This window comes from Doryrhamphus excisus, chromosome 4 (genome assembly GCF_030265055.1).
Source record: "Doryrhamphus excisus isolate RoL2022-K1 chromosome 4, RoL_Dexc_1.0, whole genome shotgun sequence".
NCBI lineage: Eukaryota > Metazoa > Chordata > Actinopteri > Syngnathiformes > Syngnathidae > Doryrhamphus > Doryrhamphus excisus.
In genome coordinates, this window is record NC_080469.1 from 7,334,152 (window position 1) to 7,361,193 (window position 27,042).

General features: G+C 42.0%; 1 protein-coding gene across 2 annotated transcripts in view; it reads left to right on the forward strand.

The window, feature by feature from the left end:
• The window catches only part of dtx1 (deltex 1, E3 ubiquitin ligase), a 42,145-nt gene extending 15,316 nt beyond the window's left edge, over positions 1–26,829 (forward strand). The window contains exons 3-10 of one of the 2 annotated variants that reach the window (XM_058070511.1): positions 5,801–6,533; positions 16,981–17,042; positions 17,180–17,341; positions 20,934–20,995; positions 21,099–21,257; positions 22,777–22,938; positions 24,244–24,333; positions 24,969–26,829. In XM_058070511.1, the coding sequence (XP_057926494.1) occupies positions 5,801–6,533; positions 16,981–17,042; positions 17,180–17,341; positions 20,934–20,995; positions 21,099–21,257; positions 22,777–22,938; positions 24,244–24,333; positions 24,969–25,193 (1,655 nt within the window). In that variant the 3' untranslated portion in view covers positions 25,194–26,829. The remainder of the gene's footprint in view (positions 1–5,800; positions 6,534–16,980; positions 17,043–17,179; positions 17,342–20,933; positions 20,996–21,098; positions 21,258–22,776; positions 22,939–24,243; positions 24,334–24,968) is intronic. The other variant, XM_058070513.1, reaches the window with a different exon arrangement.
• Positions 26,830–27,042: the final 213 nt, after the last annotated feature.

Below are 27,042 nucleotides of genomic sequence, written 5' to 3' on the forward strand. Positions count from 1 at the left end.
AGTGTAATTTAACCATGTTACTGAGTTCTTACTAATCTGCATGGAGGAGTATATCGCTTTTTTAAAAGCAAAGCAAACAGTAATTTATTGACGGTCCCTAGTATTTGCGGGAGAACTACGTAGGTACAGCGCTACCACTGTTACTACAGAGCTATTGAACCAACTACCAAGTGAAATTAACAGCGACGGAGATGAAAATCCAACGTGAAACTAACTTCACCACGGTAAACAAGTAGGGTAAATGGATTATCACGTAAAGCAGGGTCTGGTCAGCTTCCTGGCTAAAGCTAACATCGACATCAGGTAAAGTACAGAGCATTATAGCTCTCCTCTCAGTCCGTGTGGAAGTGGTACATTTTTGGGTTGTTACTTTGTCCTTCACTACTGAATTTAAAACACTTTAAGTTCAGAAAAAAACAAGTTGTGCTAACCACATACCATATTGCTCACTCATGATAACTTAAATGAAATGTTAGTTGCGTGTTACTGGCCTTTAATTGTTGTAGCAAGACTTGCAATACTGTACCCCTCACACTGAGCACAGCTCACATTGAGCTGGATGCTGCATAGTCTCCTCCCGGATGAAAGAGAAAATGCTGCCCCACGCTTTAGTAGGCTTAATGCAACCTCTGAGAAATTGGAGGGGTTGAGGATATATTATAAAGCTTATGATTGTGGCACGTCTCAGCTGCCTTCTCTCTCACGGCAACAGGGACGGGAAGTGAATTAACTAGGTGATACCAACCTCACTGTCAGACTTTTGTCCTCTGTCCAAGAGCTGAGCATTGTGTGTGTGACCAGGATGAGGTCCAGTGAGTGGAAAATGTGAGGAAGGACTCGGCAAGACAGTGGTGGTGCACAGCCAAGAGAGACTGTGTGGAATGGGAACGTTAAGGAGTCAGCTGCTGGCACCCGAGCTAAGGGAAAGGCAGAGTGGAAACATTCACACGTATATTATCTATGATCCTCCCCACTGTATAGCCCCAGGCACAACTTCATTACAACACACTCAAATGTCATGTTTTATGTGGCGGCAACTTTAATGCGCTCTCAATTTCCATGAGGTGTGTTTACATCACACAGCAAACATTATCAGAAATGATTTTTGACTTATTGTGAGAAGTGATGCAAATCCACCGAGTCTCACGTTGGGTAAAATTGATATTGCCATGTTTTGTATTGTTGAACCTTCACGGGCTGTCTCCTCCCCCTCTCAGTGACTTTATTAAAAACATGTCCTCACTATCCCGGACTACAAGAGCTATAAGGGAAAAAATACTTTTGGTCAAAAGGCATTAAGTTTTGGAACACTCAGTCAGTTAGCTATTAGCTATAAGATATTCCTCTAGTTTTGCTGCCTTCAAACATCAGCTAAAGAAGCAGGTGTGTGATCATGATAATGGTCAGGTGTAGAGTATTGCCTATGTATTTGTCAATGTATTTTTGTTTTATTCTGGATTATGCATTTCATCACGTTGCTTCAATCCTTTCATCAGTTATGGGTTATGTGTAATGTAAAAAGTCTTGTCTTGTCTTGTTCTCGCAGGCCCAATCTCATGTATTGTCTCATTTTGTGACACCTTTACTGTTCTGTCAAACTGCATAGCTAAACAATATCTGATAAATAAAAATTAATTTGACGCTGACAGCTGCTGAGTTCTAACCAGGAAATCTCATCATGATATGGTCATTAACCTTTGGTCACATTTAACACAAAAAAAGACCAAATAAACCAATCATTGTGGTGGCTGCACTCTCCCCTGAAACTAAATTTGTCTTCTCATCAAGTTCTCTTAGATGATTGCATGCTGCAAATTTTGTGGGATTAGATTTAAAGCTTGGGTTATGCTTGACACGTGTGCCTTGCGGTCATGAGTATCAGACAGAGACAACTTTTGCAGCATGTATGGTCAGTATGTCATGTCTCTGCATCATGATAGACAAGCGCTTGCTCGTTCGCCATGTTTTTTTTCTGTGGGGGACCGTCCATGTTCCTAGGTGTGCGGTGCTGTGCTAATTTGGGCTGTGCTGATGCCACACAGAGATTCATGGTTGCAAAAGTGATGTAATTTGGCCACACAGAACCATACGGACTTTACGGATGTGTCAAGCATAAACCAAGCTTGAGGATTTGCTGCAGAGCGCAAAGGAGAGCCCATTAAAGCATGTATAGTGGTGTTTACACTAGCATGCATTTTGCCTCCGTGGCAATGCATGTAATTTATTTATGGCACGCCTGGAAAGCATGAAGACGAGTTTGCACATAGATGACGTACTTGGCACACAATGATATGCATTGGTGTGAAATTACTGCGCTCCCACACGACTTATTTACACCTTGTCAAGTACTGTTTACGTCTAGTACACGACAATCGTGCACATAACGCACATTTCTCCCGCATTGATGTGCATTGTCACCACCACTTCCCGCATCCGTAAAGCAGTCGTATCGCGCATGATGCCACTCAAAACATCAACCCTAGCTTCATTAATTCCTCGGAGAAGAAGCTTTCATAGCAGAAAAGAAATGTACGTCTATATTATCATATTATCTCACAGCTGCAGAAAGAGAATGCACAGAAGGCAGGAAGGAGACGGTAAACTAGGAAAAAGGAGGCAGAGAATGTGGGAGAGAGAATTGCTGACAAGAAGAAATGGCTTTGGGTATTATGATCACTTATTAATAGAAATTCACAAGGAAGATCCAAGAGGCTACAGAATTTTACTTATAAATTTCTCCCAAGTTGCCCCAAGCAGTGGTGGAAAAATTAACCCATTCATGTGAACGGGGCACACTTTGATACACACGGCCCGCATTGTTTGGGCATATGTTACAGTGCATTCATAACTAGTTCACAGAAATTATGTATACCAGTAATTTAGATTTAAATTGTCTTGTTTGAGACCAATTTACAAAATGTACGCAAGTGTGAACAAGGATTTTGGCTGATTTTGGTGCGGAAGTACTTAAATCCTGACCTGGGACTGGATGAACTAGAGCCAAGCTGGAAGAAGGGAAGCCTCTTAGAGCTACAAATAGGTTACACACCATATTGTCTTCCATTGGTCACTTCCTGTAATGGCCAGCTGACCCTATATACTTATGCGTATACTGTAGCTCGCATAAACTGTACAGCATCTGCTTTCACTTTTTGCTGCAGGTTCAATTTTTCTTGTCCAGCCATTCAGGAGTCATTCGGTCACTTCCAGAGGAAAACAAAGCTGTTATTCAGGATGGAATCACACAAAAAAAAGCAACAAACAAGCTGAAGATATCCTCCACTTGAGCTATGGAAGGGCAACAAAGAGATGCCTGGAACCTTCTAGCTCTGAGTGACAGAGAGGTTGGAGTCCCTGTTGAGGACCAGGCAGGGCAATACATCACACAGTTAGCTCCAGCTGGACAGCGATCACATTGGCGTGCAAGGACAACTGGAGGACATTGAGGGCAGCAGGAAAGAAGGCTGCTAAAATCACACAGACACAGTAAGGAAGTGAAGACTTTTTTTCTCAATGTCCTCTTCCTGAAAGGGCACAGAGGGTTGGTGAGAACATCAACAACTGAGGACCTTGTGGCCGAGCAACAGTAAATTACAGCAGATTGCATCAGGCTACTGGTTGTTGGTCTTTGGCACCACTGCATGGAATTCCAGTTTTTCCAGATACTGTATGTCATATAGCCACGCCAAAATTGACCAAATCATTCAAACTGTATAACAAATGTAGGACAATGACAGGAGGGAGAGAGAGAGTGCAGGTACACACCAGAGTAAGGTGTGTTATGAGTGAATGTTTGTTTCACTGAAGCTCTAAATGAAATTAGTCATCCGGATGAGTTCTTGAGGCAGAGACTGAAGGTCACATTAGAGTTTATGCTGATGAATTTATTCTCTGTTGGCCCATACCTGGTTTGTTGAAAGGAATATTTTTCTTTACCATTTATGCTCATTGCTCCCTTGCAAATACTCCCATCTCACTATTATCACTCTGGTGCAGGAGAGAAACAATTTACCCGTGTAGGAAGAGATTGGTGTCTGGGTACACTCGCTGACATGTCGAATTGGAGATTTTCCAAGTGACTACAATAGGTGCAAGGTTTCCGCTAGGATATTTTGAAGCTGTGGCGGTGAGCTGCATGAGAGAGCAGACTGCGGTTGCTTTTTTAAAAAAAATTATTATGACAAATAGCACTTTTTATGACTTAACATGAACCAAGAACATTGGAAAACTGTTAATTTAATGACAAAATAGCTGAGTGCACTTGTGTTATATGACTGCCGACATTTTCATTGTACTTTATTTACAAACTATGTCTCCACTCTGCCCATTTGTCATTAAATAAAGACTGAATGAATAGAACACTTATAAAAATACTAAAAGGCGAAGAAAATATGTAATGTATGAATGTTGAGGGACTGTCTTGGCTGACAGGTCTCTCTAACATTGCATGGAAGTCAGGAGCGGTACCTCTGGATTTTCAAGAAGGGTGAGGGTGTGTTCCAACTATAGGGGGCTCTCACTCCTCAGCCCCCCTGGGAAAGTCTATTCCAGGGTGCTGGAGAGAAGGGGACTACCCTTGGCTACAGGAGGTGCAACATGATTTTCATCATGGTTGCGGAACACTGGACCATGTGGTAGTTGGCCCAACTGGTCTACATGTGCTTTGTAGATTTGTAAAAGACATTCCATTCATAGTTCTAATTTTACTCTAATATAAATACTTTCCCACCTCAACAAATACAAATACGGGCTGCTTTGCACATCCGTACTAATTAGTAATGATTAGTATTTCACATTCACAGGTTCAAAGTTAATCAAAATAGTATGAAATAATAGTTAAACAAACACTCCTGATATAATAATATCCATAATAACAGTTGTCAATAATATTCAGCTACTGTATACATTAATAGTAATGATTAGTAGTAATAAGTAATGATTAGTATTTCACATTCACAGGTTCAAAGTTAATCAAAATAGTATGAAATAATACTTAAACACTCCTGATATAATAGTATCCATAACAGTTGTCAATAATATTCAGCTACTGTATACATTTGTCTATAATAGGATATGTATCCATTCATACAATATGTTACTTAACATTGTTTTCAAGTTTATTTTTCCATGGCGGTGGGCTACGATCAATTACACGTAGCGGAAACCCTGAAGTGTCTATATAGAGAATAAGTAATATAGAGACAGAGAAAGCAGAGGATTATGGGTATGATGTAATTTTTTCCTGAATATTTGATGGCTCCACTATCTCCCCAGAGATTTTTCTGTGTAACTCGCTCTGTGATGACCTCCGTGAAATAACTCTTGAACCGCTGAATTGATGTGACAGTCAATACCATATGCCTGAACATTTATCACAATTTAATCTTAATCAGCGGCTCACATTGCTGTCTCAGCATTTACTAATGTCTTCATTGGATTAACCCGAGTCTGGATTGAGGTTAGAATGGCAAGGTCAGTAGTAATAACTGGTTTACCAATACTAGGTATCGGTCTCATACTGGCCATATTTAATGGATCAGATGGAAGGCTTGAATGTCAGTCTTTCTTAACTATTTTTCTCCTGTGACACTCACAATTTGAATCTGTCATATTTGTATTTGAGTTACTTTAATCATTTTTATGATTTAACGTGTTTAATTTAGCTATATAAAGCACTATCAATCTTCAGAGTATGTTGCTGATCCAAATGAGGCGAAGTTATGCACATTGCTAATTGCAATTTGTATGTTAAAATGTAAATATCAAAATGTCCAATTTCTGTTTTTTCTTGGATTTTCAGGAACCATGAGACCTGTGCAGAGGAACTTCTATGAACCGTCCTCTGCCCCTGGGAAAGGCGTGGTTTGGGAGTGGGAAAATGACAATAGCTCGTGGACACCATACGACATGGAGATCTGTGTGACCATCCAGAACGCCTACGAGAAACAGCACCCCTGGTTGGATCTGACCTCTCTGGGTTTCTGCTACCTCATCGACTTTAACAGCATGTCTCAAACAAACAAGCAGAGCCAGCGCAAACGGCGCCTTCGGAGGCGCATGGATCTTGCTTACCCGCTCATCATGGGTTCAATCCCCAAGTCGCAGTCTTGGCCTGTGGGAGCCAGCTCTGGCCAGCCCTGCTCCTGCCAGCAATGCATCCTGGTGAACAGCACGAGAGCTGCATCGAATGCAATCCTCGCCTCTCAGAGACGGAAGCTCTACGGCGGGGCGGTGGGCAGTACGGGTGCGACTGGGACCCTGACGGCAGTGCGGCAGAGTAACACCTTTGCTGGAACCTCCTTATGGTCTCCAAACTCCTCTGGGACCAATAATATCAGTGCAGGAGGTGGGCAAGCCAAAGGTGAACAAGTGCAGGTACCGCTATCCCCAGCCAACTTCCCATGTTCCCCTGTGATGTCATCCCATGGCCATGGCCATGCCAACACCCTCGCCATCAACGGGCAGAACAACCTGAACCGACCGGGCACCCAGCGCATCTCTATGGCCACTCCCAGAGGAACCATCCCACCAGGGTAACTTTTTTTATGATACTATTGTGTTTCTCTACATTCTTTGTGGTGATATCCAGCTATTCTCGTGAAAATGCTGGTCAGTGTTTATCCAGAAAGCTGAGAATCCCGTGTGTTTATCGGGCATGGTTGCGGCTTTATAATGAACACAGGGTTTCCTCTAGTATTTTGAAGCTGCGGCGGTGGGCTGCATGGGGTGGAGGACTGGGGCCTCTCAGGCAGCATTTTTAAAAAATATTTAAATTCCCTGTCAACAATAGGGTCGTTTTCACAGACTTGCAGAAATGCGTGAATTAACTTTTAACTTTTGTTTCTTTCTGCCTTTTCTACCTCTCCTGTCAAATGCCAACAGGGCAGACAAGAGATTCCAGTGCATGATTTTCAAAAGTAGGAAGTACTGCAGCTTTTTTTGGTGCTGTTTCCTCATGGGATGTGCAAGTGGGTGATGTCATTTGTGGACTTTCTGGTTTCATTTGCCGTTTGTCTGTTTTGTGTGATCAGTGGTTCTGGCATAGGCTGTGGAGACCTCTTAGCCATGGAGGTCCAGCTCCACTGGGGCACATGAATAATAGATCAAAGAAAAATTAGAGTGTTTTGACGATTTCAGTGGAAGGAAGCATGGTGATAAAACGTGTTTCTAGATGAATCGCATGCATGCATTAGGGATGTGCCGATCGATTTCCATGAAAAAGCATGTGATCAGCATACTTCCATAAATGTCTTTCAATAGCGATCATCTCTGGCTCGTACTATTGCAGCATGCAGCCTGTTGAGATCATCCCCCACCCACTTTCCTTCACACTGCGCAGGTGTGCCAACCCCTCCCACCCCCCAAAAATGTATCTTCCATGTGAGAGTGGTATACATTTTTCACCCTGCAAACATTACAAAGTTTTTTTTATTTTATACGGCATTTGAAGAACATTTAACAGAAGTAGAAAGCAAATAACTTGAAAAATAATTCATCGGACTAGATGAGACCATTGTCACTTCCAATTGTCTATTATTGGATGGATTTTTATTGGATTAGGGACCTACAGGTTACAAACAATATTGTTGGTTGTAATAAAAATAAATTCTGCTATACTTTGGTTGCTATTTTTAATTCTTTAAAGAGCTATTTTCATAACCATATTCTATTCGGGCTTCACGGTGGATATTCCAGGCCACGTAGCTAGTAGACAATGGTTTGATTCCCCGCTTGGGCATCTCTGTGCGGAGTTTGCATTTTCTCCACGTCTATGCGTGGCTTTCTCCGAGCATTCCTAACCTGCACTTAAACTTATGTGTCACTGTTGGCCAGTGACTGGTTTAATCCATAATTGTATGTGTGGATACAGATGAATTTATCATGGGATGTTGCTTCTTGAAGAATTCAGTGAAGGCTCAGGTGTAGGGAGCCTTTTCACCTTGCAACACTTGGGACAGAGAGCTTGAGAGAAAAGGCTGAGGTTAGGCAGAGTACATCAGTTCTCAGGCGAGTGGCTTGACATACAGGATGCATGAGGTTTACGTACCCTCAGCAGCACACTCGCACGTGTGCACAAACACAATCTGAAACACCTTCGCACTCTCTCACTTGTGGGAGGCATGTGAATTTCAGGAACCTACACTGAATGCAAGACATCTGATGTCTTTTTCTTCTGTTCCTTTGCCCACATCCAAATATAGAAACACAGATATTTGGCATCCTGCGATTTGTTTACATGTAGCTTTGCACATATCCATGTTATATCAAATAATGCTGTGATCGTTAATTATTTATTTTATGTGTGTGTGTGTGTGTATATATAAATATATGTATACCGTATTTTCCTCACCATAAGGCGTAGTTTCAATTACGGGGTCTATTTCTGTACTTAACACATACATAAGGCACACCGTATTATAAGGTGTATGCTAAAACATATGGTTGAGTCTGAGGCGTAGTGTTGTATGCAGGAGCTAGCTTTATTTTTTGGTTCAACATGAACTCACACTCGTAACTTCAGCGAAAGTAGAGCCTAAAAACCGCAACAAAATGGTTCTTCCTATCGCTCGAACCGTTTAACTTTAATATTTCTGGGGTGAATTACTGTATGTACAAACCCCCTAGCACTACACGGTCTACAAAAAAAGGCAAAGGAAGCAAAACAGTGAGTTTCTGCTATTTAACAAAACACTATTTTTTTATGAATCTTCTCCCACAAATCCATCAAAGTCCTCATCTTCTGTATCTGAATTGAACAGCTGGGAAATGTGGTCATCAAACATGACTTTTAGTATAATAGTTCATATCATCCTAGAAAACCACTGGCTCTGAGCCACTTGTTTGGTGGGTTAAGTTGCTCCATATTTTACATGAACAAATATTAGACATAGCACCATATTAGAGCAGGAGCCCACAGGGGTCAGGGTAGCCGGAAAGCTAACAAATTCCCATGTGCACAGCATTTAGAACAAGGGTCACTGTCTAGAGAAATGGACATCTGCCGATCTTGCTCTGGTGGGTGTGGTCATGAGGGCCGTGAAAAGGCACAGAAAATTCGAGCCAGATTAGCTCCACCTTCTAACAAAATGAAACATATTGAAATTCAATCAGCATGTTGTATTGTGTGATAAATAAGCAAAGACAGACATTTCTGGTGGTGGCCTACCCCCGGCAGATACCAAAATAGGACAAGAAAAGTTTGAGCTAGATCAGCTTTGTGATTAACAAATTGAAACCGATGCTAAATTGTTCAGTACTGCAAACTCTTTCAAAAATCACTAACGCCAGATAATTTTTGTGGTGGGATGGCCGCGCCAGACACTTTGAAAGGGCCACACCCTCGGAGCTGACCTTGATTAGCTTGTGGGTTAACAACATAAAACCACTTGCAGAATGTTATCTATGATGATGTCTATCTCAAATAACCATTGCCAGACATTTCATATGGTGGGGTACCCCTGCCAGATGCATTGTATAGGCTCCGCCCTTGGATGACCCAGATCAGCCATTCACCTAACGACATAAAACCACCTGCAAAATGTTAACCATGTTAATGCTTATCCCAAATGACCATTGCCAGACATTTCATATGGTGGGGTACCCCTGCCAGATGCAATGTAATGCAATGTAAATGGCCTTGCCCTTGGATGACCCAGATCAGCTAGGCTAGCCATTCCACCTTACAAAATATGACCACTTGCAAAATATTAACCATGTCAAGATCAATGGGGCTAATAATACTGTTACAGTCATGAGCTTGTGAATTTCTACATTGATTATAAATATTCGAAGCCTTCATCGTCCTCCAAATCAGAATCTTCACTCCATGCCTCATCTGAATCAATCGGTTCTTCACCCTCGGCGACGTCAGGATCAGCCTCGTCTGCAACGATGATAGTTTCATCGCTGTCTCTGTCAGCGCATTCTTCATCAAAGAGAGAATCTGGTGTTGCGGATCCTTGGAACCACATAGGTATGAGAAGGCTGTTGCTTTCAGCCCAGCCATAGTCTGTTGGTGATAATCCATTCCCAGGATGTGCGGTTGTTGCTTGGATCCACAATATTGTGACATATTGCGATCTCTTAACCTTCATCTGAAGAGTACGTTGACAAGGTGGCAACAAAGCACAGTCAACTCGTTTGACATTTGCCAATGGGTCATCCTGAAATGCGACAAAATAAGTTAAATACCTTAAAGATTTGTTAACCTCTGTATACATAGGTCAAAACACATTCATTCGAATGGTTGTAGTCATTGCAGAGAAGACTGGATTTGATCTAAAGAAAGTTCTAGCATTCCCAATCATCAACCATCCTTTGGCACTTGCACACAGTGATGGCGCACACATCAAAACTCCAAAGTCAGCCCTGTTGAATAAATTTGAGGAATTACAGACAGAGCCAGTAACGGAAACTGAGCTTCCACTTAGCTACACTCAGGTCTATGATGGCGGACTTCTCCTACATTCTGTTCTCTCCCACATTAACATGGGGGCATCTTACGCATCCATTGCCAAATCATTGCTGTCTGTTGTTTGTTCTGGCAGGGGAAATGAGGTGCACGTTTGTCTTGACAAATATGTTGAGAACTCCATAAAGGACAGTGAGAGGAAGTTGAGAGGGGCAATAGATCAGGCATACAGCATCACAGGACCTGATCAGACCATTAGACAAAATGGCAAGATGCTACTTACCAATGGGATTTTCAAGAATGCGCTAGCTAAGTTCCTTTTGACTGAGTGGCAGAAAAACCACTACTGGAACTTTTTTAGGGGAAAGACTGTGGTTGTCTCATTCGGTGAGTACATTCCTAGTGATGAGCTTGAGAACATCTCTGTGACCTGCCCAGCAAACCTTCAGGCTGACCATGAAGAGGCAGACACCCTCATTGGATTCCATATCACCAACATCAATTCTGGTAGCATCGTCGTACGAGCATCAGATACGGATGTCCTGGTTATACTCATTGGTGCCCTAGGACAGCAACGCCCAGAAGTTTGATCCATGACCAAAATCATCATGGACTGTGGACAGGGGAACAATAGACGTTACATCAATGTAATCAACATCACCAACGTCCTTGAAGAATGCCGAGCGGGACTTGCAAGAGCACTCCCTGAATTCCATGCATTCACTGGGTGTGACTTCACATCTGCCTTTTTCAGGCGAGTTGACAATATATGTAATTTTGACAACTGCTAGGACTAGTTGCAACTGCAACTAGGAGAAGTCCGCCATCATAGACCTGAGTGTAGCTAAGTGGAAGCTCAGTTTCCGTTACTGGCTCTGTCTGTAATTCCTCAAATTTATTCAACAGGGCTGACTTTGGAGTTTTGATGTGTGCGCCATCACTGTGTGCAAGTGCCAAAGGATGGTTGATGATTGGGAATGCTAGAACTTTCTTTAGATCAAATCCAGTCTTCTCTGCAATGACTACAACCATTCGAATGAATGTGTTTTGACCTATGTATACAGAGGTTAACAAATCTTTAAGGTATTTAACTTATTTTGTCGCATTTCAGGATGACCCATTGGCAAATGTCAAACGAGTTGACTGTGCTTTGTTGCCACCTTGTCAACGTACTCTTCAGATGAAGGTTAAGAGATCGCAATATGTCACAATATTGTGGATCCAAGCAACAACCGCACATCCTGGGAATGGATTATCACCAACAGACTATGGCTGGGCTGAAAGCAACAGCCTTCTCATACCTATGTGGTTCCAAGGATCCGCAACACCAGATTCTCTCTTTGATGAAGAATGCGCTGACAGAGACAGCGATGAAACTATCATCGTTGCAGACGAGGCTGATCCTGACGTCGCCGAGGGTGAAGAACCGATTGATTCAGATGAGGCATGGAGTGAAGATTCTGATTTGGAGGACGATGAAGGCTTCGAATATTTATAATCAATGTAGAAATTCACAAGCTCATGACTGTAACAGTATTATTAGCCCCATTGATCTTGACATGGTTAATATTTTGCAAGTGGTCATATTTTGTAAGGTGGAATGGCTAGCCTAGCTGATCTGGGTCATCCAAGGGCAAGGCCATTTACATTGCATTACATTGCATCTGGCAGGGGTACCCCACCATATGAAATGTCTGGCAATGGTCATTTGGGATAAGCATTAACATGGTTAACATTTTGCAGGTGGTTTTATGTCGTTAGGTGAATGGCTGATCTGGGTCATCCAAGGGCGGGGCCTATACAATGCATCTGGCAGGGGTACCCCACCATATGAAATGTCTGGCAATGGTCATTTGGGATAAGCATTAACATGGTTAACATTTTGCAGGTGGTTTTATGTCGTTAGGTGAATGGCTGATCTGGGTCATCCAAGGGCGGGGCCTATACAATGCATCTGGCAGGGGTACCCCACCATATGAAATGTCTGGCAATGGTTATTTGAGATAGACATCATCATAGATAACATTCTGCAAGTGGTTTTATGTTGTTAACCCACAAGCTAATCAAGGTCAGCTCCGAGGGTGTGGCCCTTTCAAAGTGTCTGGCGCGGCCATCCCACCACAAAAATTATCTGGCGTTAGTGATTTTTGAAAGAGTTTGCAGTACTGAACAATTTAGCATCGGTTTCAATTTGTTAATCACAAAGCTGATCTAGCTCAAACTTTTCTTGTCCTATTTTGGTATCTGCCGGGGGTAGGCCACCACCAGAAATGTCTGTCTTTGCTTATTTATCACACAATACAACATGCTGATTGAATTTCAATATGTTTCATTTTGTTAGAAGGTGGAGCTAATCTGGCTCGAATTTTCTGTGCCTTTTCACGGCCCTCATGACCACACCCACCAGAGCAAGATCGGCAGATGTCCATTTCTCTAGACAGTGACCCTTGTACTAAATGCTGTGCACATGGGAATTTGTTAGCTTTCCGGCTACCCTGACCCCTGTGGGCTCCTGGTCTATATGTTGGCTTGTGTCAACAAATTAGTTTATCATAGTAGTGGGCTTACAAAACCCAGTATCTCAACACCTGCCTCTGTTTAGAGGGTATGTAAATTAAATATTTGGCTCAAGAAGTCAAATTTTAATATTTACCGTATGTGAACCTTAGGTTTTCAAAAAAATAAAAATAAAAAATACATACCAGATTTAATGTGCACTTAGAGACTTGTCTAAATTCCTATTTCAATGTGTATGTTTATTATGAGAGTACCAGATAGAGGGTTTCAAGTTTTTTTAATTGTGTTGCATCATTTACAAGGTCATCTTAATGTACATGTAACCAGCCTTTCTTTCGTTGTGTTCTGGCGGTATTTATAAGGCCGAGTCTCAAAGATCTTTCACAGGGTTTATTCTGCATGGAACAACAAAATATATGTGAGCTGTGCGCCCCTTTATGAGTTCCGGCCAACCTCATTATCTGAAAATTTGATATCGTTTAACATGAGAATACAACATTCTAACTACATTTATAGGTCAGAAAAGTGGAAAAAGCAAAATAGGTCCCCTTTAACGTCATATCATTGGATGTAAGATTATACAATTCAGCAGAAAAATGCATGCTCTCCACAAAATCCCTTTTAGCCAAATTTGTACTTTGAGGTTGAATGTAAAACAGACTCGTCTCATCTGGGACAAAGTGTGGAAAGCCTTGTTGTTACTTGTGCATTACAAAGTTTTGTACTTGTAATGCCCTACTGAACAGTGGGAGGTTGTTTTTTCTCAGGCTATTCTCATCAATATGCAATTGATTAACCAGTGAAGTTCTCCCCATCTACGCTCTCTGTACCCGAGCACAAGAAGCCCTTGCCTTACAAGGTGTAGGTACCATAGTCACTGTGTTTATTGCCACAGTCCTCAGAGAACAATGGAGTTTCCCTACGGAAAAGATGAATGTTCCTAGTCTGCACAGACATAAGAGGAAGAGCAACCCTCTAGTCGTGACCTGGCAGGCCAATAATTAATGAGCTGTTATGCACTAGAACTGCAGGCTTGGGTTTATCGCCTATTTGTACAAGGTCAGAGATTAGAGCATTTGATGAGACCACCAGAGGGATTTGCTTTTTAATTTTTATGAACCGCACATATAAAAATGGTTACATGCTCGGGCAAACATGCAGAGGTTTGCAAAGGAGATGTACGGATTAGAGTGAAGAGATGAACAAAACAAAGAGGGAAAGCTGAGGTAGTTGGGTTCAGCCCAATTGACTGAATGACATGTTAAGTTAAGGCATTAATAATTTAGGTTCTACTACTTTTAATTTACTGTTTTTTTTAAAATTCTCTTTTAATTAAGAATTTAAAGTTTGCAACTTTTTTCTTAATGTATGCACAGAAATGTGGCTCATTCAGTATGGGTGGAGTATGAGGAAGTGACATCATAAATCTCAGCGCCCAAGGCCAGCCAGGCTCACTTCCTGCTGAGTTGTACATCTAAAGCAAAAAGATAAGTGCCAGTGTGCAGTTTTACAAAATGATGATCTGCAGTGTAGAGCTGCAAGAGACAGCTCGTCTTGACTTAGTAAGAATAAACAGCATAGTTACATGTTTGCTTGCTGGTTTGAGTCTAGCATAATGATCATGGTTGGCTGCTGTATGGAATGTTTTGCTGGTTTGGGAATTACACAGAATGTAACTGTTTTATCACATTGCATATTTATGATGTAGTATTCTCTGAGGCTCATTGTGACCTTTGTTTCAAGTGGATTGCAATGAAGATGAAAAGCAACCCTAATTAAAGTTATAAGCTCTCTGCACTGTAGGCTCCTTGTGCATAGTGTGCACAATGAGCTTTTTTCCTCTACTGATTATTTGTTAATTATTTGTTTGATCACTGTATTCTCTGTGAACACATAAAATTATACAGGTGGGGTTTTTGGTTTAATTTAGGCTTAAAGGCATAGTTCAGATTTTTTGACTAGTAAGATGTATGACACCCTCATATCTTTATGAACCGGAATACATGGGAGTTACCAGGAGTTTGGTGCTAGTGCCATGGAGTTCGGTGACAACAACAAGTTGCTAATTTTTGAGCTACTCATTACTGAGTCCTGAATTTTTTTCTGCTTTGGAGAGTTTTTTTGTAATTTTTTGTGCTGATCAGCTGATCAAAAGTTTATATCAGTTTAAATGTTGTTTACAATACATTACTTTTTCAAAGTGCTCTTTGTCACACTCCTTGCATTTGCATTTCGTAGCTCTACCTTAAAACCTTAAGGTCCACGTGCAAAATGCATGTGCAATTTTTCAACTGGTCTTAAGATTTTGATCAGGTCAGTACATCTGGCCTGTGCGCGCAAATAAAGTGAAAATGCAATAAATGTAGCAATTTATATTTCTATTAACTTGTTGTTTTACTGTATACTTTATTTAGACTCCATCAGGTGACTCTGTCTGGCTTTTTAGAGCTAGGGAAAAAAAAAAAAAAAAAGTACAGCAGGTCTTTGGTCCACGGCTGTGGCACAGTATCAACAGGAAGCAGCAGCCTCAGCGGGGCTCTTTGCTTTTATTTATTTTTATTAATTTTTTTTTTACCATCAGCTTTCTGAAGACCTTCTGCTGGCACAGCAACAGAGGCGCACACTAACATCAAAACGGTCAGTTGATGCGGATTTATGAACCCCTCGTGGTCAAAGAGCAGAGAGATTAAAAAGTTTGTGCTGGTGTGGGGTGGATGAAGTGAGCCGCACCAATTTTTACACGTGGATGCTTCCATCAGTCAATTTACAGTTGCTTCTTTCATATGTCTTAGAAACAGAAAACTGCACTTTTTTTTATTTTACCCATCATTCACAATGCTTATGAGACATGAGCACATGGTGTGAAATTGTTTGTTTGCTGATTTATTTTTTGCATGTTTGTCACACTTGAAGGGGAACCATTATGCTGATTTTTCGTCCCTTTGTATTGTACACCCGCACAAAAATTTTGATTTTGCAGAATTTGCAGCTATTCCAGCTGTATTTCCTTTGATTTGTGCTTCCTGCCAAAACGTCTAATTTATTTACATTAAATTATTCCACCCACGAGCCACCTCCAGGCATGCCCACTCCGCTGTGATTGGTCACATGCCCAAAGGGCTTCCTAAATATGAACCATCTAAGGAAGTCCGCCCCTCTGTGACATCACAAAGAGGCAGTTTTACCAAGCTGTTTGAAACCGAGCATTTTGAATCATCCTAAACTTCAAACCTGCGCAAACCTCATTATCTCAAACTTTTGGCATCCTTTAACAGGAGAATACAACATTCTAATTACATTTATAGGTCAGAAAAGTGGGAAAAGAATAATAGGTCCCATTTAAATGTTTCAGATCAACACAAATGAACATAAAATTCTGCGCCATATGCAAGGGAAAGAACACACCTATCAGTATCGCTGTGTTTTTGACTCCAGCGTGACAAAGTCCAACAATGTATCAATGTATTCATCTTTCTTTGTATGAGCTGCATTACCTACGTATCTATAATCTCCCGATAATTATATGATGACATAATGGCGTACATATTGACAATAGGGTGTCTGGACCCAATATTGATATCAGGACAACAAAACAAAAAGATGATCAGATTATATCGGCCTGCATCTGAAATCTCCGATACCGGTACTCCAATACAAGCAGTCTATTCCAGACTCTGCCCCAGCACGTCTATCCAGCAGCAACTGGATAGCGCCCACGCCATCAAAACGGGCCACCACAAATGCATGAATTTATGGGATATACTGAGTGTTTCTTATGTACCTGAGCATTAATAAATACTGTTCTTTAACTTGCACACTATGCTGGAAGAACACTTGTATATTTACAAGTATATTGATACTCATGGTGCAAAAAAAAGTGAGCAGGGACTATAGGATACTGTGTTTTGTACACACTTTTGATGTTTTTGCTTTGTGTTTTAGTAAAGAAAAGACTATGGGGTACAGTTATGTAGATTGTCTTGTCATTACCAGGCTCTGTTCATCATGTTGTGTCCATGAGCATTTATTTGGATGCTTTCTTTCTCTTGGAGGATTCCTGCTCTCCCAGTGAAGAACCTGACTGGATCTGGACCGGTACACCCAGCTCTCGCAGGTTAGATGGCAGTCAATTAAAATAAGATTTTTTTTTTTTTGGTAAATGAGCAACTGCGAAGCCACTCACAAACATTGTTCACTTCCTCCGTGTGTGTATTTGTGTTTGTTTGTGTGTGTGTTGTACATATGCATCAGGTATGACCGGTATCCTGATGTGCGCTGTAGGTCTGCCTGTTTGCCTGACTCGAGCACCAAAGCCCATTCTGCACCCACCACCTATCAGCAAGAGCGATATGAAGCCTGTGCCGGGGATCAACGGCATGCGACGCAAGACAAAGAAAAAGCACCTGAGGAAAGGTAAGATGGAGGCAAGCGCACTGGGAGAGTTGAAGGTTGGGGCAAATCAGTATGATTAATGGGTATAAGTCTTGCTGTAACAAGTTTATAATGGTTACATGACACGCAAGCTGAACATGGCAGACAACTAACTTTTCTTGACATCAGCTGGCCTGAGAGCAGCAGGGCTGTGGGACTGAATGAAAACGGGTCGATGGAAGCCATGGAAACTGTGGTCCTCCCAAGGGAATCTTTGTCCTAATTGATCAGTGAGGCTTCATCCCTATCCCACGCTGCACTCACCCTCTTAGTCAGCTCTTTAGACTTCACTATTCTATCCTTTAGAATACTCGTACTGCACTTGTTTTTACCACCATCCCAATTTTGACAGGATTGGAATTTTCATTCATGGACCAATGAGGAATCCATAACATTTTTTGTCGTTCATGTTAACTTTTGGGCGGCACGGCAGTCGAGTTTAGCGCGCAGACCTCACAGCTAGGAGACCAGGGTTCAATTCCACCCTCGGCCATCTCTGTGTGGAGTTTGCATGTTATTCCCGTGCATGCGTGGGTTTTCTCCGGGTACTCCGGTTTCCTCCCACATTCCAAAAACATGCTAGGTTAATTGGCGACTCCAAATTGTCCATAGGTATGAATGTGAGTGTGAATGGTTGTTTGTCTATATGTGCCCTGTGATTGGCTGGCGACCAGTCCAGGGTGTACCCCGCCTCTCGCCCGAAGACAGCTGGGATAGGCTCCAGCACCCCCCGCGACCCTCGTGAGGAAAAAGCGGTAGAAAATGAATGAATGAATGAATGTTAACTTTTGTTTGCAAGGTTTACACAATTTCCATAAAATCTAAATATTGTATCACTGTGCCTCAATCTGCAGTGGAGGTTGGGTCTTTTAACGGGACAACGCTACTCAATCTCCACATCTCGCCGGCGGCCATTTCATGTCACTGCACAAATGTGAAGTTTCATCTTTGAGCCCTTCTTTGGCAGATGCCACCTTATGGTATTGGGCTGCAGTCGGCATCAATAAGAGCCTTCATTTAGATCAAAGATCAGCTTATCTTCACAGACACCCTCATTTTTTTGGCCGACCACTTTTTGACTTTTTGTCGATAACCCCAAAGTCCTCAAAGTCCTTTTAAGAAATTTATAATCTTTCTTACTGCTTCTACTTAACCCCAGCATCAGTGGTGCATTACAAGAGGGATTATTGTTGCAGTTCAACAATCCTGCCACCTTCAAAGACAGAAAGCCGTTTTGCCTTTGCCATCAGGAGGTCATGACAGTGTGAATGCCTGACAGAAAATGATATGAAGGCCAGATTTTAGCGCATTTGAGGCCATTTGTAACTGCCTCTCAGTCAGTGTATGCTGTCAGTTTTAAGTTCCTCCCTATTTTCATTTTTGGTTCCTACCGAGGTGTATGCAAGTTGATAAGGCGGAACTAATTTTGTGTGGAATCGTTGTTTCCACATGTGCATGTTTAATCGTTACACCAATAGAAATTAAGATCAGTTGTTGCCATTAGAGCTCAAAGGCGAATAGGTGCTAAAGGATTGAAGATCTTCTCTAATTCCCTCCTAAGGCATGTGTGCAGCCATTAAGGTACAGTATATGTGTTTTGTATTGTTTTCCTTTTCAGTCGCTTAGTGTCTTAGTTTAGTTATTAGTCTTAGTTTTTGTGTATTTGTATTATATGACCTGTAATTTATTGTATTTTTATCTTTTGTCCCCTTTTAGTTCTCACGTTGGTTTTGTAATAAATCCATCAGTAAAAGACAAGAACTAGTAGCTGTCTGATCGTTGCACATCCGAGGGAGTTACACCATTACATTACACTTTTGATCATCAAGTTTAGCATCAAGTATCAATGCATTGTCTCCCATATCTAAGCTACATCACCCACAGCATCTGCACCCGTGTCTTTAGAAACAAAACATCAGATAATCCGAGATTTATTGAGTGTGCGTCTCAAGGAGACAGGCACGGTGGTGCAGTGTTTATCTCTTTATTCCAAGAACCAGTGATGTCAGATAACCGGGAGCAACAGTATATTTATGTGCGCTCGTCTTGTAAAGTTGTGCTTTTTTGCTTGTTTGTGACACTCGCTCTCATTCCTTTGTTCACATCTTGTTGCTCCCTATCCCTCTGTTTGCCAGCTGAACTGAATAAAGAAACACCCTAGGGGGGAAATAGCCTCTCTGTAAGCGCATCAGGGGTCTAAGCAGTGGGTGTACACTTAGCCATGCTCCACTGGTTACACACACACACACACACACAGGGATTATCAGAGAATTCGTGCTAGATAGTTATGCACTAGTTGAAATGTGACTTCTTTCTTTGTACGGTGAACCTTCGGGTTTTTCTGCTACTAAGGCTGTGCATGATGTGACGCTAGAATTCCACATACAGTATCTATCAAAACATCGCCATATATAAGATTAACTTCTTTCATGAGACATCAGCTTAGCAAGCATCTGTCTTCCTATAGCTTATTTCTATGATATTTTTTGTGTGTAGAATGCCACCACAGACGGGGACTATTGTTGGCACAGATTAGTAATAGGCGAAAGCAGTGCACACAGTATAGGGACTTGATTTGGTCTTAAAGGAAAACTGCACTTTTTGGGGGGGAATTTTGCCCATCATCCACAGTCTGTATGTGAGACATGAACACACATGTGTGTCTCTTTTCTGTGCAATCTAAAGATATAGAAACTAGGAGTGCTCCGATAGATCGGTATCGGCCGATACCAGTGAAAAAGGACGGTATCGACATCAGCCGATACTTGCTTTAAAATGCCGATCAGCTTCGGCTGCAGCATTCAGAACAAGCATGTCTGCCGTGTGTGGGACTTCCAGTCTTTGTTGGTATTTGAGATTGATACATTTTGCACCCAAAATGTTATAAAAATTTCTCATCGGGGTGGCGCTTTGAAAAGCTTTAGATTGGTGCAGCATTTGGGGCCGAACACTTGGCAGAGGTATGGTGAGTTTGAGGCTCGCGATGTGATCATCTGTCACCTGGTCCCAAGCCGCTGTACTTGCAAGTGTGGGCAAAATTTCGGATTTGGGAGCATGCCGACACAATGTAGCACTTTTAGTGGAGGAGGAACTTTTGTTGTGTGCAGGGCTGCATCGGACTCTGTATGATGTGTGACGAGTGAGCGTTGAAACGGGCGTTGTGCACACTGATGGCGTGGAATAGGTGCAGATTCTGCAAAATCTAAAACGATTTCTGTTGGGTTATTGTGTGGAGCTGCTCTATAGGAGACCACAACTCAATGATAATAATTGAAAAATGAGCATAATAGGTCCCCTTTAATGTGTTCTGTGTCGAAAGGGAGTGACTTAAGTGTGAATTTATATGCGAGTTCAGACTTATGCTAACATTTGTCTTAAGATGTTGTAGGAACAGAACCCGTTCATAACAGGACCATCTTTAATCACATGCACACTGCAATATGTACTTACTGTAAATGTGCTGTACAAAGAGGATACTGCTGAAGTTGTTGTCCTTTAAAGATGATGCCATCTGGTGAGTCAGCTTTCCTTTCCTCATATTAGGTGTTAATTTATTTATCTTTTGTGTGACTAGGGAAGACCCCAGAGGATGTGGTCCGAAGATACACTGAGAAAGTTAAAGTGGTGCCAGACGAGGTAAGACAAACACACACGCTCATTATGCGGGTGTGAAAATGTGAAGAAAAAAAAAATCCACAGTTATGGAGCATGGCTAAAGTGTTGGGTTTGGCTGGTGTAGGACTGTACCATCTGCATGGAGAGGCTGGTAACGGCGTCAGGCTATGAAGGCGTCCTGCAGCACAAAGGCATCAAGCCAGAGCTGGTGGGCAAACTTGGCAAGTGCAGCCATATGTACCATCTGCTGTGCCTGGTGGCCATGTACAACAATGGCAATAAGGTGGGTAAAAGCTTGCGAGCCAGCCGTTATGATGTCACTCTCTCGGCTCCAGTTACAAACTCCCGGTCTTTCGGCTTGACTGAGCTACATGGTACTGGCAGATCATCCGACACCACAATTGTTCTTCACGCATGGGGATCATATGTACTATGAATTATGATTATTATTATGCAAAAGCAGAAAGTTCAAACACATGCATTAGAAAAATCCTCATTGACACATTTAATTACTATTAAAACGCATAGAAACTATTAAAACAAGATTTAAGGATGCAAAGGTGCAAAATGTTATATTCAGTAATCCCTCATTAATCACAGTTACATAAATGGTTCTAGACCAGTGATAAGGGAATTTCCGTGAAGTAGGATTCCTTAATTATGAATGGAATATTTTTGTAGATTGAGCATAGAAAACCTATCATAACCATAAATAACCGTAAATACCAGGGATGAGCCGGATACTCGTTTTAAACACGTATTCGTTACAGATAATGCATTTTTGCAGATTACAAGTACAGCATTCAATTATCCCTATCCGTAGAGGAAATCCTCATTGTGTTTGTATACTGTTCTTACTGTTACTGTTGTAAGGAATAAAGTTTATTTTATAAAAATAACTCATTGGGTAATGTATTCAAATGTGTTCAATCTTGGCGCTCTGTGATTGACCAGCAAGCAAGCAAGTGTGTCTGTATTGTGTTTGCAGTCCAAAGCCGTCATACTTGCAACGTGCAAACGTGCAAAATTTGGGGCTTTTCAGTGCAGCCTCAGTGCAGATTTGGGAGTGTTGTAACTCCGCTCCGAATTCCTGTGTATAGCACATTACAAAGACATGAAGTGTTTCTTTCATCATACAAACTGCGTAATCTTCACAAGAGGTTTGCTGCCAAAGCGCACCTCAACTCGGTGTCTGTGTGTGCACCTTGTAAACCATGGATATCCAAAGTGCAGCCTGCGGGCCATTTGTGGACCATATTTTTTATGGGCTTGTGAATGGCACATTGTAGAAAGAGTTGATGCTAAAAACTATGAAGTCTGACAGATCACTTACACACATACACAGTACACATATATTTGACTGCTAAAAATAAATATACCAACTTCCAATTTCAGACTTAAAATAATGTAGAGCTGTAAATACTGCCCATTTTCAAGTAACCACGCCCACTTCCGGCCTATACCCCACCCATTTTTAAAGAAAATTACACCCACTTCTGGTGTATGCCCTGCCCATTTTGAGTACAGCTATGGATACAGATATTTTAGATGGGTGAATAGATACTGTACGGATATAGATGGTAGTGTACTTGCTCATCCTAGTAAATACAGTTTTTAACATAGTCCACATTGGTGCGAAATGACCACGACTTTGTCAAGTCTGCCAACACAGCCAAGACTGTGTTCGTCTCATGCACCAATACTGCCCAAGATGCATCCTGTTCATCCCGCATGGTTATGCATTGTCACCACCACTTCCCGCCATATTGTCGCTCATAATTGCATGAATTTTACCCAAGCAGGATGGCAGTCTTCAGTGCCCAACATGCAAGACCATCTATGGGGAGAAAACAGGCACTCAGCCTCCTGGGAAGATGGAGTACCACATCATCCCCCACTGCCTGCCCGGCTACCCAGACTCCAAGACCATTCGCATCGTCTATGACATTCCTGCCGGTGTCCAGGTAGGAATGATCAGACTTCACTAATCTCTCTCGCTTTTTGTGCCGTTATCCGCTGGCTTTCTTTTTCAAAGTATAAGCCTTACTGCTTCTGCCTTATCTGCTTAAGTTTGATGATTCCTGCAGCAAGGTGAGCCGTGTAATGGTAATGGTTTTATTTCATTCAAACATGCATCAGATTACAATTGAGTGCATCCCATAATCAGTTCACAGTTCACAGTAAGTCGTTTGTCTCACAATACCGTTTATTAACCTAAATTGAAACCATTTTCAGAGCCATTGAAGGATAAAATAGTCAATCCGCAGCTGATTTTACTATTTCATCACTCATTTTGTGATGTTGGAGATTTCTATGCTGAAGGATGGACAGAACAAAATAGTACTTTGTGTACAAGGCTGCTGCCTATTTCATCCTGACTCCCCGGTGGAGTTTAAAAAAAAAAATCATCAAATGACCTTTTTTTTAACCAGGAGAGCAGGCTCATCTCCCAAAGGCGACGGCACTCCTCACTTGTCACGTTAGCACAGCACTGTCCGATGCAGCCACATGCTACATGGAAGCTTTTAGCTCTGACAAGGGTGTCCAAAGTGCGATCCGTGGCTTACTTTTTTTTTGTCTATTTTGTCCATTTTCTATGGCATACCACCACCAAAGACAGTCGCTGATTCCAAATTATGCAATACCCCAAGGACAAACTGAACATAAATGCATACTTTCAAATGAGACTCTTATAAGCAATATTGTTGCAAATTTTTGCACCGATTTTTGGGGAAAAGGAATAAAGTGATGAAGCTGATACATGACATATGTTTGCAGTTCTAAAAAGTTGGAAATGTTACCATTTTAAAAATGTCAATCATTTGCAATTTTTTTCCTCTGTTGAGAAGTGCTTGGTTTACGGCATCATTTCAATGACATGCAATCTAATTGGCTTTCATTCATTCATTCATCTTCTACCGCTTATCCTCACCAGGGTCGCCAGGGTGCTGGGGCCTATCCCAGCTGTCTTCGGGCGAGAGGCAGGGTACACCCTGGACTGGTCGCCAGCCAATCACAGGGCACATATAGACAAACAACCATTCACACTCACATTCATACCTATGGACAATTTGGAGTCACCAATTAACCTAGCATGTTTTTGGAGTGTGGGAGGAAAACGGAGTACATGCAAACTCCACACAGAGATGGCCGAGGTTGGAATTGAACCCTGGTCTTCTAGCTGTGAGGTCTGCGCGCTAACCACTGGTCCACCGTGCAGCCTGGACATTTCCATTATAATTTAAATCCATGGCTGTTTATCTTTTCAGACCATTGAGCACCCCAACCCTGGGAAAAAGTTCAGTGCCAGAGGTTTCCCTCGACAGTGTTACCTGCCAGACAACGAGAAGGGCAGGAAGGTAAGAACCTCGGCCAGAAGACTGTCCAGATATTTCCATCTTGCTGGTACATTGTGCTTTGATCAGAGGAGCCCATAGTTGATACATATTGTATTTGGCACAAACATAAATGCTCTGTCTAAAATACTTAAATCTATCCTAAAGGGTTCTATTCTACATTTGCAACTTGTCATGTTTATGTAATGTATGTTTGTCCTACTACAATCAATAACTAGCACTGAATGTCTACACTCAGTTTCAGATTGCCTGATGACTTTATTTAGAGGTGAACACAATATGAAAACCAGAGAACTGTTTACGGGTGAAAAACAAGCTGGGGCAAAGGTGTTATTAAATGTGTTATGGGTCATTTTTTGGCTGAGTTCTGTACTGTCGGAGGCGACCCTTGAACTCTGACCAATTGCAACAGAGTGGGCGTGGTCAGGGGTAGAGGCTGCCTGATCAGAGTGTCAGCCAAGAGGAAACTAATGCAGATTGACGCTGTACACAACTTGAGATTTATGGAGTATTAAATAATAATAATATCAGGAGGTCATGACAGTGTATATGTATATAATAATAATAGTAATAGTAATTCAAAGAAACTTACTGTAGTACTGGGCTCCAATATCATTTTAATGCATCACTGCTGCCAGGTACTCAAGCTGTTGATCACCGCTTGGGACCGGCGCCTCATCTTCACCATCGGGACGTCCAGCACCACGGGCGAGTCAGACACCGTGGTGTGGAACGAGATCCACCATAAGACGGAGTTTGGCTCCAACCTGACCGGCCACGGCTACCCGGATCCCAACTACCTGGACAATGTCTTGACGGAGCTGTCCGCCCAGGGAGTCGGCGAGGACAACCTAAAGGACTGAGAGACACCTGATCAGTCGATATGCAGGAACACCAAGCATCACGCTCCACTGTCTCCTCGCTAAACGCTGGATGAGGGGCCAACATGCAGTCCCGCTACTCTTTCTCCACCGTATGAGACCCTGCACAAGTGGTGGCAAACAATTACACTGCTTGATCTTTTTATTTTGATGATCTTTCGCGTTATGCCTGGAGCATGCGGCGCCCTCCGAGGCTTTGAGGCACATGCTCAGTGTCTGTCTTGATGCCAGCAAATATGTCAGTGGCCTCTTTTTAGAGTCAAAGCGAAGCGTCTGCACATGTAGCGCGACAAGGCGCCGTGATGAGGCCACATTTTTACGGCCCCAGCACATTTGCATAATGAATGTTGCGTGAATTGCTGCAATAAGATGAGGTGCCAATGAAGGACGGTCACCTCTCCCTTTTTTTCTAAAACATCTAATGTTGTAACACACGTTGAGACTTGTTTATTTTTGAAGGAGAGGTGTTTGCTTTCGAAAAAATACGAGTTGAGGTTGTGCCCCATCTCTGCGATAAGGGCTAAAAGAACGTGTAGTGCATGTAGTAGATTCCAGTGGACAAAGGCTTTAAAATTATTAAATATTTGCTAATAAATGTACGTGGTGGTGTTAAATCTTGTGGGGCTGCCTTTGAGACAGATATTTGGATGCTTGTTAAGATAGGTTGGAGCGTACCATTGCTACAGTTCCAAGGTTAACCTCATTTGTTTTATGGACACCTTGATGATGCTGACCTCTGAGAACATAAAGTCCCCATGTTATCGTTCTCCTTGTTGGAGGAATTCGGAACCTTGGGTGCTGCTGTGCATGAAGGTTGGGGGGAGTTTGTGCATCGAGCCGATAAGAGCTTGGAGTTTTGACCTCAAGAGATCCATCTGGTGAATCTGAAACTCTTGATGCACCGCATTGGACCACAGTGTCCAAATGCTTTACTGCACCAAAAAAAGAACTATTCACCCACCTCCAAGATGTTATGCCCTAGAGCTAAAGTCTTTTGAAGATCCATGTTGAAGTATATTATATAAATATATATATAATTTTAGGGAGGAAAGCTAGGTCAGCATTGCATATTTTTTCCTGGAATGCGTCTGATCAGCTTTAATTAGTGGAGTTGTTGGTTTCAAGTTGTTGTGGGCTTCATTTCAGACTGAATCGCAGTCTTCCATAGCAAACTGAGGCAGTGTTGAAATTGCATTGGAAACATGTTTGTTTCTAAATCAGCTTGCAGTGCTTTGACACATAATGTGTTATTTACAAAGGTGGTATACCCTACAATTCAGACTCAGTTTGGAAGTACGGTGTGTGTGTGTGTGTGTATACACGTATACCATTTATTTTTCTACTCTTCTATATAAAAGAACACAGACCACATATCTACACCAAGACCGATGTCAACATGATTGTGTTGAATGATCTATGACACGTTAATGATGTCTAATATAACAGGTAGTGTTAGCCTATGCTACTCATGTAAAATGTGTGTAGTTGACTCAAATAAATGTCAATGTACCTTTCATTAGCGGGGGAGCTTAACTAGCATGAGATGTCATCCCCCCACCCCCACCCCCAAAAGGGTCAGTGTTTCACTTCTCTTTAACAAATGGGGACAATATTTAAATGACAAACTGTTCTTTTCTTTTGCTTATATCGCCACACATGTAATATGACCAAGTCTCGTCTGTCTCCCGTGTTATGCCGTGAGTGATATATGCAAATGAGCAATGTTTAACTTTGCTTGTACCCGTGTGTGCTCACCATGCAGCGGCACTGCAGCCGCTGCTGGAACCTCCAAAATCAATACAGCCTGTTGCCGTGTTGTCAACTGCAAGCC